Source organism: Microcaecilia unicolor, chromosome 6, assembly GCF_901765095.1.
Source record: "Microcaecilia unicolor chromosome 6, aMicUni1.1, whole genome shotgun sequence".
Taxonomy (NCBI): Eukaryota; Metazoa; Chordata; class Amphibia; order Gymnophiona; family Siphonopidae; genus Microcaecilia; species Microcaecilia unicolor.
Genome location: NC_044036.1, coordinates 970,964 through 988,767, shown reverse-complemented (window position 1 = coordinate 988,767; position 17,804 = coordinate 970,964). Strand labels below are relative to the sequence as shown.

The window sequence follows — 17,804 nt, the reverse complement described above, 5'->3', positions numbered from 1 at the left end:
TTCTTCTACGGCAAGGACCGTCCCTCAGTTGTACCTCAGCGTTACAAAAAATTGCAAAAATCATCTTCCCATGAAATCAGGAGCTTGATTTTGCCTCAAAACTTTTTTCCCATGGCATCACTCAAACCGGGCTTTATTTTCTGCTCTAAATACAGCAGAAAAATGTCTTCTTCAGACAGTCATGAAGCATGTACCTATTGCTTGGGTCCCTCACATCCAGTCGACACCTGCCCACACTGTTAAAACATGTCTCCGAGGGCAAGAAAAATTAGGCAATTAAAATTAAGGGAATTTCTTTCTGAGAAAAAGAAGAGAGATGTTAGTCCACTTTTAAAGGTAATCAATAGAAATAGAACAAAATAAAACAAGGAAAAGAAAATAAGACGATACCTTTTTTATTGGAGATAATACATTTCTTGATTAGCTTTCGAAGGTTGCCCTTCTTCCTCAGATCAGAAATAAGCAAATGTTGGTAGATGACAGTATATATAAGTGAAACATCAAAGCATTTCAGTAACAGTCTAACAGGATGGGGGTGGATAGGTGAGAGACCAGGAGATATGCATGGGAACAGCAAAGCATTTCAGTGACAGTCTAACAGGATGAAGGTGGGTCAGGTGAGAGACAGGGAGAGCCGGGTGGATGAGGGACAGGGAGATATGCATGGAGATAAGAGGGTGACAAAGCAGTACAATTTTATGGTTTATAATGGGCTACCTTCGAGTTATGTCCAATGAAAAAGGTATCATCTTATTTTCTTTTCCATGTTTTATTTTGTTCTATATCTATTGACTACCTGAGAAAAATAAAAAATCCCCTTCGAAGAACAGCTCCAGAAACCTTATATCACCTCAGGTCACTTCACTGGCTTCCGATCAGATACCGCATACAGTTCAAGCTTCTCCTTCTTACCTACAAATGCACTCAGTCTGCAGCCCCTCATTACCTCTCCACCCTCATCTCCCCTTACGCTCCCACCCGTAACCTCCGCTCACAGGACAAATCCCTCCTCTCAGTACCCTTCTCCACCACCGCCAACTCCAGGCTCCGCTCATTCTGCCTCGTCTCACCCTATGCTTGGAATCAACTTCCTGAGCCGTTACGCCAAGCCCCCTCCCTACCCATCTTCAAATCCTTGCTCAAAGCCCATCTCTTCAATGTCGCCTTCGGCACCTAACCTTTATACCTCTATTCAGGAAATCTAGACTGCCCCTATTTGACTGACTCTACATTTGTCCATTAGATTGTAAGCTCTTTGAGCAGGGACTGTCCTTCTATGTTAAATTGTACAGCGCTGCGTAACCCTAGTAGCGCTTTAGAAATGTTAAATAGTAGTAGTAGTAAACCTAAGCGCAAGCTTTCTAGTGCAGCCTGATGGAGAAGTCTCCAGTACAAGCGCTGCTTTTATGGGGCAAAGGGCTTCTTCAGCTTCCATGTCTAAGACAGCCCGTCAGCTGCAGTTACCTCCACTTCGGCATGGTACCAACAAAATTCACAGCAGCTCTACTACAGTGCAGCAGGCTTCCCCAACATCACAACAATCAGCAGCTCCTCCGCGCCACCCCTACTGCGTCATTGGTGCTGGACCAATCGCATTCTACCCCACTCCTCCCTCTCCTATGCTGTCCTCAGCACCAAATTACAGCTCAACTGCACTGCAACAATCTGAAAAAAGCAGGCAGACAGCAAAAAGATCCTGACCAAGAGAACATAAGTCAAAATGAAAAACAAACTACCCTCCACATGGGAAGCACAATCCGGAGTCCCACAAGGATACTCAATTTCCCAAATACTCTGGAACATCATGACGACGCCACTAGCCAAGACAGTCGACAATCAAGGCCTCAACCCATTCATCTATGCCAATGTTGTAACTATCTATATCCCATTCAAAAATGACATTAAGGAGATCTCAGAGACAATCAAAAGAAGCCTCAGCACAATAGAAAACTGGGCCACCGCCTTCAAGCTGAAACTCAGAGAAAACCCAATTCCTAGTAATAATAGCACCACACAACAAACCACCACTCCCAACATAAACATTGATGGGAATTCATATCCCCTCTCAGATAATCATTGATCAAAAACTGTAACTCGAACCCCAGGTCACAAAGGTTGTTATGAACATATTCCACATGATGTGGAAACGGAGGAGAATCAGAAACAACTTCCCCACTAAAGTATTTCGACTCATTGTGCAATCCACTATTCTCACGCACCTAGACTACTGCAAGGCACTCAGGGTGTAAAGAGCAAGTCATAAAGAGACTCCAAACAGTCCAAAATACAGCAGCCAGACTCATCTTCAGAAAATCTAAATATGAAAGAGCCACACCTCTACTACAAGCATTACACTGACTCACAATCAAAGCCTGCATAACCTTCAAACTTTGTACCATGGTTTGGCTCATAATTCACAGCAAAGCACCTGCGTAGCTCTCAGACATGATCACCCTACCCCTTAAGAACTCACTGAAAGAGGCGAGGAACTACTTGACACTTCACTTCCCCAGTTGTTGCAGACTCATCTACAAGCCTGTTCACTCCGCGAACTTCCCCTACCTATGCACCAAGATGTGGAATGCACTACCAAAATCACTAAGGTCCCCATCTTTAGGAAACATCTCAAGACATACCTGTTCAAGAAGTTCCTAACCATAGACAACAAAAGTGCACCAACCTCACCCAACAGAAATGAGCCAACCTCCCCGCCAACATAAACACCAATCCCGTTCCCACTAACCAGGTTCTGCACACCTAAATACCCTCATCCCAAACAACCCAACCGAACAGGAACTCGCCCTCAATCACCTGTTCCCCATCACATTTGCTACCGCAGAAGCGATCACAAGGATCACCTACTCATCTGGCAGCTTTCCTCAAATACAACCAATTATTTAACATTCATCTCAAAAGTAACTCTCTACTGACGTTCCTCTTGAATATTATTACTGCCTATTTCACAATGTACATCTCAAAGGAACTCTTTATCCAATGTTCATCTCAAATGTAACTCTCTACCGACGTTCATCTTGAATATTATTACTGCCTATTTCACAATGTACATCTCAAAGGAACTCTTTATCCAATGTTCATCTCAAATGTAACTCTATGATCACTGCTTCTATTACAATGTTCATCTTAATTGTAACCTTATTATCACTGCCTATAGTACAATGTAATTCTCTTTCTCTGATATTGTAAGCCACATTGAACCAAACTCATTTGGAAAATGTGGGCTATAAATGTTGCTATAAATAAAATAAATAAATCCAGATCGCTCTCAAGTAAGTCTGCCAGAATATCATTACATTCTCCTTCTCCATCTCAACTTTCTTCTCATAGCAGGGAGACAAGACACTCACGTTAACCAATCTCACCCTGCTCTTCAGGAACTTTGGAGCCGGTTCCTTCAGGAAATTTACAAAACTTATGTTGGTGGGGGTGCAATTATGAAGGTTACTGCTTTACTACCTTACCAGTCTCCTAAAAGGACATCTCCTCCATCTATACCCAGAAGACCTCGTTCACTTGAGCTCTCAACCTCTTCCTCTTTGTTGGAACAGGCTCTCTCAGACTGGGAGTTTTCTGCATCTCAAGCTTTTTGGGACTCACTCAGCTCTCATTGTTCACCATTTCCGGATCTTTCTCAAATGTCTCTAGGAATACCATCAGATCCATCTCTGCCAGAGCCTAAAAAGACCTCCTTACCAGAAGATTCCTCTTATTGTAAACTTTTACAAAAGATTTCTACAGTTGGGACTGCCAACTCAAGCTACTCCTGCTGATCCAAGAGCAAAACGTATGAGTGTATTACAGTATTTAGATGCACCAAAGAAGATGGTCAGCAGCTTCCTGCACACCCCTTCTGGCACCATGTTTGAATATGCAGCCTGTTGCTGAGCCATACTCAGAACACTCAGAATAGATGTGCCGATATGATATCCAGATGTTAATGACCCTGAAGAAGCCAGTTTTTCTGGTGAAACGGGTCCCGTTGGAGGATCGGGTTGGGCTAAAAAGCAAAGCAACAGATTTCTAATTTGATTAAATGCTGGCTGCAAGAAGGCACTTGAAATTGTTTTAAGATGAGTTTTATCTGAAGAAAGCATATATATCTGAAAGATTACTTTGAGAATTTCTTGAATTGATTGATGAAGTTCAAAATGTTACAGAAATTTTCAGAGCATTTTTTGCTACTTCTAATATTGAGCTTTATATAATTTTTGATTACTGTTGAATAAAGCTTTTCTATTTTCTTTTGAGTCCATTGGGGTTTTTTATATCAGATTTGTGTCTACATGCATAACATTAAGCCTACGTACAAAATCAGTCATATTTATTTATATTTCTTAACAAATAAACACAACCGAGGCTTGGGAGGCACCAGTTGTCTGGCCGAAATATCCACACTATCCATGGAGAAAATAGAGTTGCATACCTGTAACGGTTGTTATCCCACACAATCCCACCCACCCAACCCTAAGTTGAAGCTTGCTCAGTATGAACTGAGGGTAGTTTGTTTACAGTAAGGTTTATATGTATATTTTTTTCAGTGGCGGGAATTCCTACACATGCGTTAAAGTCTCTTCTAGAGACTTCTTAGCTTGGAATCCTTTCCCGAAGGCTCTATCATGCCGTGACGTTACCACTTGTGTGGCTGGAATATCCAACTATCCATGGACAATAATTGTTACAGGTATGCAACTATTTTTTTTTTTTTTTACTAAAAAGAACAACAATGTCTGAGTCGGCTTTACATCTGTCCCAGATCTACACACAACTCCACAAGTCTTTGGCCCACTTTTGCTCTGAAGGGCTCCATTTCCCTCCAGTGTACCTGTATTAAACTAGTCAGCTCTGACACCTCTAACCATCAGCTTCTCCACCATTCTTACAGCTCTGTCCTCTGATGCATCTCTGATCACCACTAAGCATTCTCTTAGTGCCAGCCCTAGTGCACTTCCAATAAGCTGTGTTCCCCTCTTCCCACCCCAGCATGCATCCAATGGAATCGGAAACCCTCTGACCCCTTCCCCCACAGTGCCTCCCCTGGTGTACCTCCAGTGAGTTCTGACCTCTTCATACAGCACCTCCCCTTAGTGTACCTCAAATAAGCTCTGTCCTGTTTTGGAGCACTCCCCCTGGTGTGCCTTGAAATAGGCTGTCCCTCTCACACACAGTGCCTCCTCATGGTGTACCTCTAAATGGGTTCCAAGCCCCTCCCCCCGGTATATCTTTAAATGGCCTCTGCTCCTCTCCCCCAGTGCCTCCCCGTGGTGTACTTCTAAATGTTTTCTGAGTCCCCCCCATCAGTGTCTCCCCTGATGTATCTTAAAATAGGCTCTGCCCCCTCCCTCACAGTGCCTCCTGTGATGTACCTGTAAATGGGTTCTGAGCCCCTCCTTCGAGTGCCTCCCCTGGTGTATCCTTATATGGGCTCTTCCCCCTCCCCCACAGAGCCTCCCTGTGACGTACTTCTAAATGAGTTCTGAGCCCCCCTCCCCAGGTGTACCTCTAAATTGATTCCGAATCTTCCCCTAGTGCCTCCCCTGGAGTATCTCCAAATGACCTCTAACCTTCCTCACACAGCTTCTCCCCCTACTGTACCTTCAATGAGCTCTGATCCATAGGAACATAAAAATAGCCATACTGGGTCAGACCAATGGTCCATCTAGTCCAGTATCCTGCTTCCAATAGTGGCCAATTCAGGCAAGTATCTAGCAGTAGCCCAGTCAGTAGCAAGATTCATGCTACTCATCCCATGGACAAGCAGTGGCTTTCCCAGGTCTATCTAAATAGCAGACTATGGACTCTTCCTCCAGGAACTTGTCCAAACCTTTTTTTAAACCGCTGATACCACATCCTCTGGCAACAAGTTCCAGAGTTTAATTATTCGTTCAATGAAAAAATATTTCTTCCTAAAAGTATTTACATGTAACTTCCCTGAGTGTCCCCTAGTCTTTACAAATTTTAAAAGAGTGAAAAATCAATTCACTTTTACCTGTTCTACACCACACAGGATGTTGTAGACCTCAATCATATCCTCCCTCAGCCTTCTCTTTTCCAAGCTAAAGAGCCCTAACCTCTAGGCTTTCCTCATACGAGAGGAGTTCCATCCCCTTCATCATTTCGGTTGCTCTTCTTTGAATCTTTTCTAATTCCGCTATATCTTTTTTGAGATACGGCGACCAGAACTGAGCACAATACTCAAGGTGAGGTCGCACCATGGACAGACAGAGGCACTATAGTTGTCTTATTTTCTATGCCTTTCCTAATAATTCCTAGCATTCTGTTTGTTTTTTTGGTTGCCGCTGCACACTGGGCAGAAAATGTCAGCATTTTTTTTTTTGTTACATTTGTACCCCGCGCTTTCCCACTCATGGCAGGCTCAATGCGGCTTACATGGGGCAATGGAGGGTTAAGTGACTTGCCCAGAGTCACAAGGAGCTGCCTGTGCTGGGAATCAAACTCAGTTTCTCAGTTCCCCAGGACCAAGTCCACCACCCTAACCACTAGGCCACTCCTCCACTCTATTGTCTACAATGACACCTAGAATTTTTTTTGGGTGCCGACTCCTAGGGTGGAACCTAGCATCGGGTAACTATGATTCGGATTATTCTTCCCAATGTACATCACTTTGCATTTGTCCACATTAAATCTCATCTGTCATTTGGATTCCTCTCACAGCTTCCCCTCCCTTCAGCATGTACCTCCAATGAGTTCTGACCCTTTCACATCCCCACCTGCTGACACACCTTCAATGTACTTTGCAAGTGTCTGTGCTGGTAAAAGTGGGAATCGGATGGGCTCCAGCACCTCCACCACATGCTTCCTGCGCTGCCCCAGGTCCTTCAGAATCCAGCCCATGGCGGCGGTGAACACCTGATACTCATCCTCAATGCTGAGGTCCTCACTCTGCAGGATCTTCACTAGCTCTTCTTTACCGAGTGCCAGGAATTCCTCCTCATTCTGCACTTCCAAGAAGTGGGCGTGAATGTAGCACTCGGCAGCTTCCACCAGGTCTGCCTGGACCATCTGTTGCGCCAGCTGGAAGATACCCACTACATTTGAAGGTTCCATCTGTGCCTTCAGGAACTGGCAACACAACTGGGCCACCTCACTCAGCTGCAACATGTCCGCTGCCACCAAGAGCTCCTGCACATTCCCTGTGCTGATGGTCACCGCACCTTCTCCACGCCAACCGGAAAGAGAAAAAGAGAGAGAAAGCCACAATCACTCAGTGCAGCAGGAAAACAGAGCAGTGATGCTGAGTGGACAGAGGGCCAAGAACATGTGCCCTGAGACACCGGAAGAGGTGAGAGGAAATGGAAAGGGATTAAGAGTAAGGTGAAGGCAGTGGTGTATCCATTCAAGGTGCGTATGTTGCGTATATTACCCCGTCAGTCCCTCCCTTCCCGACCCCGCAAGTATCTGGCAATTCCACGTTCCCACCCCACCCACCCCTCTGCCTTAAAATCACATCCAGTCTTCACCCAGGCAGCACCAGAAGAACTCATATGCTGCCTGCGGCCTACACTGGGACTTAGAATTGTTCAGAGTGAAAGCACCGGTGATGGTCACAGGCAGTCTATGAGTACCTGTAGCCTGCCTGGGAGAAGACTGGAGGTGATTTCAAGGTATGGGGGGAGGGGGGGAGAGGAGCATGGGGAGGGAGGGAACTGCCAGTAAGGGAAGGAAGACATATGGTGACAAAGAAATGCTGACACGCCCCTTGTTGAAAATTCCTGGCTACCCCCACCCGCCCCTCTTCCAATTTCTTTCCCATCAGTTTCCTTTCCTTCCTTTCACTTTTTAGATTTTATTGTAAATCGCTTTGATTGCTCTGCCTGAAAGGCAGTATATCAAGTAAAAATAAAATGTATTGTACCGAGACACCAGGAGAGGTGAGGGAGTGCAAAGAGACTAAGAGGAAAAGCTGCCAGATACCATGGAGGACAGGGACCTTGAATAAGCTCCCAAACACACAAGTGGGAGGAGAAGGAAAACACTAAGAGCAGGGACTGGGAGACACTATATGTGAAAAAAACTGTGTGTTTTAAACCTGTAAAATGTATTGGATATTTCCCCGTTTTAATTACGTCTGGTGTATTTCTCCTATTTGGCCAGCAGTTGGTGCATATTTATGCTTAAACCTGTTATAGGAAACTGAATGTTCTTTAACACAAGCAGGAAATAAGCAGCAGTATACTTTAAAATCTTGTCGACTGGGCTCTGCTTGGCCCAGGAGCTCATTTATTTTCGAGTGTACTGATTTTGCCTTCAATCTTGGCCTGGAAGAGGGAGACAGATCTCTTTGCTAAGGCTCTGTGAACAATTATATGTCCTGATATTCCCTTGGACTGTTTAGACAGTATATAGATGTTTAGTTAGTGTTATAATTGATTCATATTTCAGTTACCTGTTATTGTTTGCCAATTGAAAATACAAAAGGTGGGAGTGTGAGCCAGGCTATCCAAAGACTGAAACCAAGGTAAACTTAAAATATATGACGTTTAATAGTTTAAAACAAATAATAATAATACAATTGTAAATAGAAAATGACTCGACATAACGTTATGTTTCGGCCTGATGGCCTACATCAGGAGTCTGGTCACTGGGGTAAACAATGATTAGAGATTATCAATGGGTATAATCACAAAATCTCAAAACTCAAAAAAAAAAAACAATCGAAAGATCTGTGGACAGGATCTAAAAAAGGAGGAGGTCTTGAAAAAGACCGTTACATGATTGATCCGTCTGCCGCTGCGTACTGCACCAACGATAAGAAAGCTGTACTGAGACGCCCCAAGGACAGTCCCTTCCCTGCTATTATTATAAGATGCTTGTAAGCCAGTTTGTAGCCACCGAGGGGGTAATTCTAGAACACTGGGCCTATATATGGGCTTCTCCTTTCCTCTACAGAACACCAGCATGACAGGTGAAATACGTACCACAGAGCTGGTATAAGCCCTTGTGTCTAAATGCTGGCTATATACACAGTGTTCGGAAAAAAACGGGACCCCTTAGTCTTAAAATACTTTGCAATTGTTTACTAAGATGCGCGGCAATGCCGACACAGGCCTTTCAAAATGAATGGGCGTGGCTTAGTAACGGGGGTTAGTATGACTTTTGAAAATACATTAGTATAATAGATTTTTTTCTTAGTTAATTCATAATTTGTGTTCAAAGTCCTCCTTCAACCTTGACACACTGATGAAGTCTTCAACACCACTGTGCTGTTGGCTCAATGAATTCTGGGGTGACTGTTTTGCAAGCTCGATGCGCTGAAGCCTCCATCCTGGTGAAAAATAAGGTACACAGAAATGTCTGAGGTTTCAGGCAGAAGTTTCTGCTGCAGCAGAATGTATTTGGGTTATTTAGAAAGATGTTCGGGTCACATTTTTCCAGACACTGTATACACACATAAATTAGTGTATTCTATAAGTTAGATGTGCAAATACGTGTCCTGTCCAGACTCATCCATGTGCTCATCTACCTATGTAAGATATGAGCACATTTAGAGAATAGCACTTAAGAGGATTTTCGGCATTTATCTAATCTAAATCTAGTACTTTTATACTGCTGAATTCCCAGGAATGGTTCACAGTGGAATTCAAACATGCGTGGGATATGCATAAAGGAATCCTGTGCAGAAGGAATGGATCCTCAGAAGCTTAGCTGAAATTGGGTGGCGGAGCAGATGGGGGGAAGAGGGGTTGGTGGTTGGGAGGCGAGGATAGCGGTGGGCAGACTTATACGGTCTGTGCCAGAGCCGGTGGTGGGAGGCGGGACTGGTGGTTGGGAGGCGGGAAATACTGCTGGGCAGACTTATACGGTCTGTGCCCTGAAAAAGGCAGGTACAAATCAAGGTAAGGTATACACATATGAGTTTATCTTGTTGGGCAGACTGGATGGACCATGCAGGTCTTTTTCTGCTGTCATCTACTATGTTACAGCGATTTAAAACAAGTAAAATACAAAAAAATCATGTTATTTAAACCAGTAAAAAGCACAACATCACAAAGCTTAACTAGTCAATAATCATTCTTAACCTAAATTTACAACTAAATATTCATCAAACAGAAAAGTCGAGATTTTTACAAAAGATCGCATAAGAATTTTCAAGTCTTAGGTTAGTTGGAAGAGATCTCCAATACTCAGCATCCTGAAATTAACATGATCTTTCGTGATTTCTTTTAGATACAAAATGAAAAACCTTAGGAAAAAGTGGGATATAGTTGTTTTTCAATTTTAATTCAAGTGAGAAGAAAAACGATTACGTTATATAAAAAGATTGAAGCCGAGCCATGTAAAGATTTAAATACTAAACAAGGCACCTTAAAAATAATCCTGGCATTCACTGGCCTTCAACAATGGGGCAACTGTCATATTTACTATGCCCAAAAATTACTTTGTACGTTTGGGAAGCTTGCCAGGTGCCCTTGGCCTGGATTGGCCGCTGTCGTGGATAGGATGCTGGGCTCGATGGACCCTTGGTCTTTTCCCAGTGTGGCATTACTTATGTACAGCTGTTCTGCAAAAGCTGTAATCTGTGAAGCTGTTTTTAAGGGAGACCAATATATAATGAGTTACAGTAATCGAGCTGTGACAACATTTAAGATTGTACCATTGATGTCAAATATTTAGTATCAAAGTAAGGCTGAACCATCCTTAACTGCCTTCATTTCAAAAACACCTTTTTCATCAGATTGCTAATTTATGACTCAAAGGAATAAAGGTAGAATGAAATAAAATCCACAGTACTCGGGATACCTGCGATACCGGTAATAACTGAGACGAGTCTATCGGAATCACAGTAGGAACAGAATGCAAAAGTATTGCTGAACCACAATATCTCAGTCTTATCAGCACCTACCTTGAGGCCCATGATTTTAGGTTGTCCTATATAATAATTCTCACCTCCAATGTTCTAATGTGCCTGGTACCGTGGCTCCCTCGGAGGTGGTCTGCTAGGCAGTTTAGAATGCACTGACGTCAGTGATGTCACTGACAGCTGATTCCAAGGCAAGCTACTCCTCCCCCTGCCTGGGAAACAGCTGTCAGTGCCCCCCCCTCGGCGCAACACCCAAGCCCCTGCCCTGCAAAACCACGAGCCAGGCTGGGGGAGCGTGTTTCCCTACTCCTCCCCCTGCCTACCAATCAGCTCTCAGTGCCCCCCCCCTCGGCGCAACACCCAAGCCCCTCCGCCCCGGCGCAGCACCCAAGCCCCTACCCCCCCCTTCTCGGGCACATCAACTCCCTCGCCACCCACAGCCGCCAATACTAACGCTGTCCGGCCGCTGCTGCTTCTCCTGTGGAGCAGCAGCGGCCGGTACAAAAAGAAAAAAGCCAAAAAAAGATTTTTAACCTGAAACGCGGCTCCGTAGACAGCCATCTGGCATTGGCTGTCGTCACTGCAGCCGCTCCTCCTCTCCCCTCCACGTCACTGCCCCTGCAAAAAGACCCCGGAGGAGCGCAGCAACGTCAGAGGGGAGAGGAGGAGCGGCTGCAGAGATGACAGCCAATGCCAGATGGCTGTCTACGGAGCCGTGTTTCAGGTTTAAAATCTTTTTTTGGCTTTTTTCTTTTTGTACCGGCCGCTGCTGCTCAACAGGAGACGCAGCAACGGCCGGACAGCGTTAGTATTGGCGGCTGTGGGTGGCGAGGGGGTTGATGTGCCCAAGGGGGGTTAGGGGTTTGGGTGATGTGCCAAGGGGGGAGGGGAGGGTCGCTGGACATGGGTGGCTGCAGGGGGGGGGCAGGGAAGAGGGAGGTGGGGAGGGGGTCCTGAGACCAGATGGGTGGCTGCAGGGGAGGGCAGGGGAGACAGAAGGGACGCTGCAGGGGGGGCAGGGGGAGAGGAGGGTCGCTGGACATGGGTGGCTGCAGGGGGGGCAGGGGGGAGAAGTGGGTCGCTGGACATGGGTGGCTATGGGGGGGCAAGGGGAAAGGAGAGGAGGGTCATTGGACATGGGTGGCTGCAGGGGGCAGGGGAGAGGAGGGTTGCTGGACATGGGTGGCTGCAGGGGGAGCAGGGGAGAGAGGAAGGACGCTGCTGGGGGGAGGGATTACCTTGCTAGCGCCCGTTTCATTGCCTACCGAAATGGGCCTTGTATACTAGTTAATACATAAAGATATTGCAGCATAAGTTGATTCCAAACTGTCAAGCACAGGGAGCCAGATAAAAGTATCACTGGTGTAAAAAAACAAGCAAGCTCCTGATGGCATAGAGATAGCAGTTAAAGTCCTCATAACTACATGAAATAATATAGGAGAGAGCCGTGACCCTCGAGGTACCTCACAGGCACTGATAAACATAACTATAACCGTCCTTGGGGAAGCACAAGCCAGGCTTGTCTTCAAGATATCCACAATGAAACTGAATATGTAAATGTATGTCATGCATATTCATTGTGGATATCTTGAAGACCAGCCTGGCTCGGACTTCCCCAAGGACTGAACTATAGTGAATTCTCTCGTTATCAGCCAACTAGATTATTTCAATTCAGGATGAAGGACCTTTGCCGATTACAGCTGGTTCAGAACACCTCCGCTAGGCTCATAAACAAAGCTGGGAAATTTGGTCATATCACCCCTTACCTAAAAAATGTGCCCTAGCTGCCTCTCTCACACCAACTCACCTACAAATTTCTCCTGGTAGTCTTTAAACTTCACACTTTGGGGGAACCAGTGTATCTTTCTCACTATCTTATACCCTACAAACCCATCTAGATTGCTTAGCTCAGCTGAACAGAACTGCCTAGTAATACCAACCCACAGATGCTCTGTTTTTGCTGAACAGGGCCCAGAACTGTGGAAGAAATTGCCCACCAAACTAAGGCTCCAACCTTCCCTGGACGCCTTCAAAGATGGTCTGAAGACTTTTTTGTTCAAGGACACCTTTGGGTACCTCTCCTCTAAATGCCTTAGCAGCCAGCGACTCCTGATTACACAGATGCTTACCCCCCGCCCCTTATCCCCTCCATCATGTTTAGTCTACCTGTGTTTACAACTCTTCATTGCCCATGTTTTAGACCGTAAGCCACCCAGATTTGCCCCTGAATGCTAGATAAAACATACGGTTTCTTTACATAGAATAAATGCACAGTGGCTCAGCAGAATAATAAGTATGCAAGAGTAGCCAGTGGGCTCCTAGTGAGCTTGGGCAACCCTCCATGGCCTCAGACTGTAAACCCTCCAGGACAGGGAAACAGCCACTCTATCTGAATATATCTCTCCTTGAGCTCCAGCTGAAAAGGCACGAGCTGTTTGTGTTCATTTAGAAACTTGCTATACCGCTCTTCTGAATGGAAAGTCAAAGTGCTTTACATGATAATCTGACAAACTGCAGCATCACTCTCCAAGACCTGCAACCATCCATCGCTATCACTAGCCACCACAAAGAGCCACAGAGAAACAGTGTGTTTTTAAACCTACCTGTGTAAACAAACTCCAGCAGCAGACGAAAGCAACCCACATCCACACCAAGGATGCGCACCACGTCCGTGGATGCCTCTCTCATCCCTCCGCCAAACAGCGCTGCGAAGTAAGGACTGCTAGCAGCCAGCACAAGCCTATGCACGGGGAAAAGCACCTCCTCCACCTGCAGCTGAACGTCACAGAGCTCGGAGCACGCCCTCAGCCGGTTCATCTGCGCCAAAAGCAGCTGGGCATGCTTGTCGGAGGAAAAAGGAGAGCCCTCAGTCCAGGCACCAGCTTCCAAAGCCATCGCCGAGGATCACAAGGCCAGACAGCAAGAGACGCCCATGACAAGTCACCTGGGAAGGAAAAAGTGTCACTGAGAAGTACAAATTCCACAGGAAAGACATTCTGGAAGGTGCTCCTCAGGGGTTCTAAATTCAGAGCAGAGATCCCAGGTGAGAAGGATATTTCAAGGCCTGCCTTGGAAATGGACCAACCTGTACCTGCAACATTACTTCTGGAGCTGGGGCTGGGGCTGTGATGGTTTATGGTTATGGTGTATTCAAATTTCTAGACCGCTCAAGCTGCCATGGCAGAGCAAAGAGGTGTACAGGCTAATAAAATAGAAAACAGGAAAAGAACGCCATTTTGAGAATAAACAGCTAGGGTAAAGGAAAAATACAGGACCTCCAGCTGCTGAGTTCCACTTAATCGGACACTTCAAATGCCTGCATAAACAGCCAACCTTTTAGATTGGCTTTGAAAATCTTGATGGAAGATTCTGTGTAGAGGGGGTGGGGAAGATTGTTTCAAATGTGGGGAGATTAAAAAAAAAAAAAGATACACCGCCTAGTTGATTCATAATGGGTGAGCTTAGGGCCAAGAAGAACAAGCCAATGATTATCAAAAGAGCAGAGCACCTTTGCTGGAGAATAAGGAATAGTGAAACGAGCGAGATAGTCTGGTAGGCCCACCCTAATGGCCTTAAAAGTTAAAAGGGCTACTTTGTAAATTATTCAATACCCCACAGGTAACCAGTGATGACGTTTAAGCAATGGGGTGCAGTGATCAAAGCGAGGGGCATAACAAAGAAGGAGCTCTGCAGTCTTAGCAAAATCCCCAGTGCCCCCCACCTCTCACTCAGGGCCCTTGGTGATAGGAAACTCATACGAGAGGTGGGCCTGCGAGTGGGCACTGTGGGCTTTGCTGAGACTGCAAAGCTCCTGCCCATACAGCCCCAACTGCAGAGGAACTAGATGAGCTCAGAGGAAGAGATGTCGCTATACCAAAGGCTGAGCAAGTGAAGTGGATACTGGTACAGAAAGTTAGGGGATGGAGGAGAGGACCCGCAATCATATATACAGGTCATATTAGTAATCAAGCAAGTGATGGGGAGTTTTTGCCCACTTACAACTGAAATACTTCCAGGGAAATGCTGAAATCCCAAGATCAGTGATATTTAATCCAGGCTGCAGCGTTAATGGGGGTTATGTTTTTAACGCACCTATAAAGTTAAGGTGCGTTAAATGCTAATGCGCCAATAAGTTCCTATAGGTGCGTTTGCGTTTAATGCACGTTAAAAACGCTAACACGCCTATAGCACACCTTTGTAAACCAGGCATTAAAGATTATACACATCTTCAAGACTACAATCTATACATGTGGTGGTGCTGAATATGCAAATAAAATGGCAAATACTGCCAGTCTACCGATAGTTGGCAATATTCAGCTATCTGTATAACAAAACTGCTTCAATTCACGACAGAAAAAAAAGGCCACCCTAAGTTAAACCACAAAGCCATACAGACAGTGTTGGAATATTACCAAGTATCCATAGAGTTAGGGGAATGTCCTCACTCCGCCCAGAACTCTCCGGATAGTACAAAAGCGGTCTGCAACTGCTGAAAATTCAGAGAAAGGGGCTTATATGTTTAGCCATCACTGCTAAACATGTAAACCCTCTGCCCTTACTGTCCCCTTCCAGATCTAGCTCCAGTCTTCACCAACAACTAATAAACAGAAACACTACCAAATAGTCAATAGTAACACAGATGACAGCACCACAATAGGAAAATAAAGAGACCCCCTCACTATCCTCCCCCCTCCATAAAGCTCCAGGTCTTCAGTACTTTCCAGAAGAGCAAGTTTCATGGGCTCTGTGGCAATTACCCCAGGTCTATGGCTGATTAAGCGCGAGCGCAGTCCCCTTAGGTGCTCTGATGGCCTGTGATACTAGTATTTTATCATGGAACTTAAGCGCCTTATAGATCAGCAGCAGGGATATCTGTACCTTACCATACTCTGTAAGTTCGGGGTCATGCCCTGCCTCTACATACACCTGTGCTTGCAGACGGGCACTAGTGCTTAGGTATCCTCTTAGTATTTACACACATTAGCTATCTCCATATTTACAGGCACAGCACAGTGAGTGCCCAGAGATTACAGACTCACCCTTATAATACAGAGAGGGGGAGGAGCAGTGAAAAGGCAGCTGCCACTATGTCACACAGACAGGGATCCTCCTGGTTTCATCTGAGCATCACTGGAAGAAGGAGAGATCAGCAGACTCCTCTGGTGTCATAGAAACAAAAACAGAGACAAGAACATAAGATGGTGCCTTTATTACTGGATTAATTTAATACTGCTCTTACTCCTTCCTAAAGTGACTCCCCTCCTCCTCCCAGGACTTCCCTGATCCGGCCCCTACCTCTCTCGCTTATTTACCAGCTCCCCGGGATTCCCCGGCTCTTTCCCGCCCCCTCTAGCAACCGGCATCGACGTCACTTCCGCTTCTTGTGTAACGCACTCAGCGCCTCGGCACGACTCGCGCTCCGCCTCCTATGGTTCCGCCTCCTATGGTTCCGCCCCCAGATTACACCGGAAACACTGAGGGGAAACGCATTAGAGATGTGCCCGATGAGAGCCGGAGGAGGAGCCACAGGTGATGATGACCTTTACTCGCTCTTCGGCCCTCCGTCCAGTTAGTGCCGGAACATTTCGTCTTTTCTAGGCTGAGGAGATGTGGGTTCAAATCCCCCTCCAGCCAGCAAAAGATAACTGACTCTTCTTCCCCACCCCTTTCCTGGGTTTGCAGCCAACAAGGGAAAACAAAAGATCAATACAACGCTTTCCCCAGGGTTACAGGGTTTTTCCCTACACAAGTGTTGCCATACTGGGACAGACTGAAGGTCCATCAAGCCCAGTATCCTCTTTCCAACAGTGGCCAATCCAGATTCCAAAAAAGTACAAAACATTTTACACTGCTTATCCCAGAAATAGTGGATTTTCCCCAAGTCCATTTAATAATGGTCTATGGACTTTTCCTTAAGGAAGCCACCCAAACCTTTTCTTACCCCTGCTAAGCTAACTGCTTTTACTACATTCTCTGGCAATTAATGCTAGACTTTAATTACACGTCGAGTGAAGAAATATTTTCTCCGATTCATTTTTAATTTCCTACTTTGTAGCTTCATTGTGTGCCCCCCCAGTCCTAGTATTTTTGGAAAGAGTAAACAAGTAGTTCACGTCTACCAGTTCACTCATTATTTTATAGACCTCTGTCATATCTCCGCTCACCCGTCTTTTCTCCAAGCTGAAGATCCCTAGCCGCTTTAGCCTTTCCTCATAGGGAAGTCGTCCCATCCCCTTTATCATTTTCGTTGCTATATCTTTTTTTAAGATGTGGTGACCAGAATCGAACACAGTATTTGAGATGTGGTCACACCATGGAGCGATACAAAGGTTTCACAGGACACACTCCATAATGATCTCAAATAACAGCTTTAACTAGTTTGGGCATGTCAGGGACATGTTTGCTTATCTCAAATGCTGAGAACAACAACAACAAAAAACTTTTCCTGAAGCAAGTAGATTCATTTGAGTGTCTGTAGAAGTAAGTTTTGTCAAAAGCAGCAGTATTGGAACCACCCCAAGAAAAGACAAATCTTTCTACTCCCAAGTAGTCTAGCCAATATGGAAATGAATCCAAAACTGAAATTCAGTCAGCCTCTAATACGAACTATAGGGGTCATTTTGGTAAGCTGCATTAGGCGCTAGCGCGTGACTACAGCAGCAAAACATGGCGTACTGTAGAATGCGCTAAGGCATCCTGCAACAGAATTGAAATCTGCACGTCATGGTCAGAGTGGGAGTTCTTGCACTAACCGGGGAGCACATCTACATTACTGCACTTCACCTCAGACCATCCTTTGCTTCCATGCTGCATTTTCATACGCACCTGAACTGGCCTAACGAGTTAGCACTAAAAAGAGCAAAGAACTGCACTATATTTTGTACATTAGGAGCAATGTTTTTATCCTGGAAATTGCATATGTTTTGTTTCTAATGCAATACCCTTTAGCACAGTAATTTGAAGCTGA

General features: G+C 45.4%; 1 protein-coding gene across 1 annotated transcript in view; it reads right to left on the bottom strand.

The window, feature by feature from the left end:
* Window positions 1-16,215, bottom strand: part of IPP (intracisternal A particle-promoted polypeptide) — a 40,913-nt gene extending 24,698 nt beyond the window's left edge. Inside the window, exons 1-4 of the mRNA XM_030206377.1 lie at window positions 16,150-16,215; window positions 15,877-15,996; window positions 13,441-13,781; window positions 6,759-7,190 (exon numbers count right to left, since the gene is read on the bottom strand). Coding sequence (XP_030062237.1) covers window positions 6,759-7,190; window positions 13,441-13,732 — 724 coding nt within the window. The 5' untranslated portion in view covers window positions 13,733-13,781; window positions 15,877-15,996; window positions 16,150-16,215. The remainder of the gene's footprint in view (window positions 1-6,758; window positions 7,191-13,440; window positions 13,782-15,876; window positions 15,997-16,149) is intronic.
* Window positions 16,216-17,804: the final 1,589 nt, after the last annotated feature.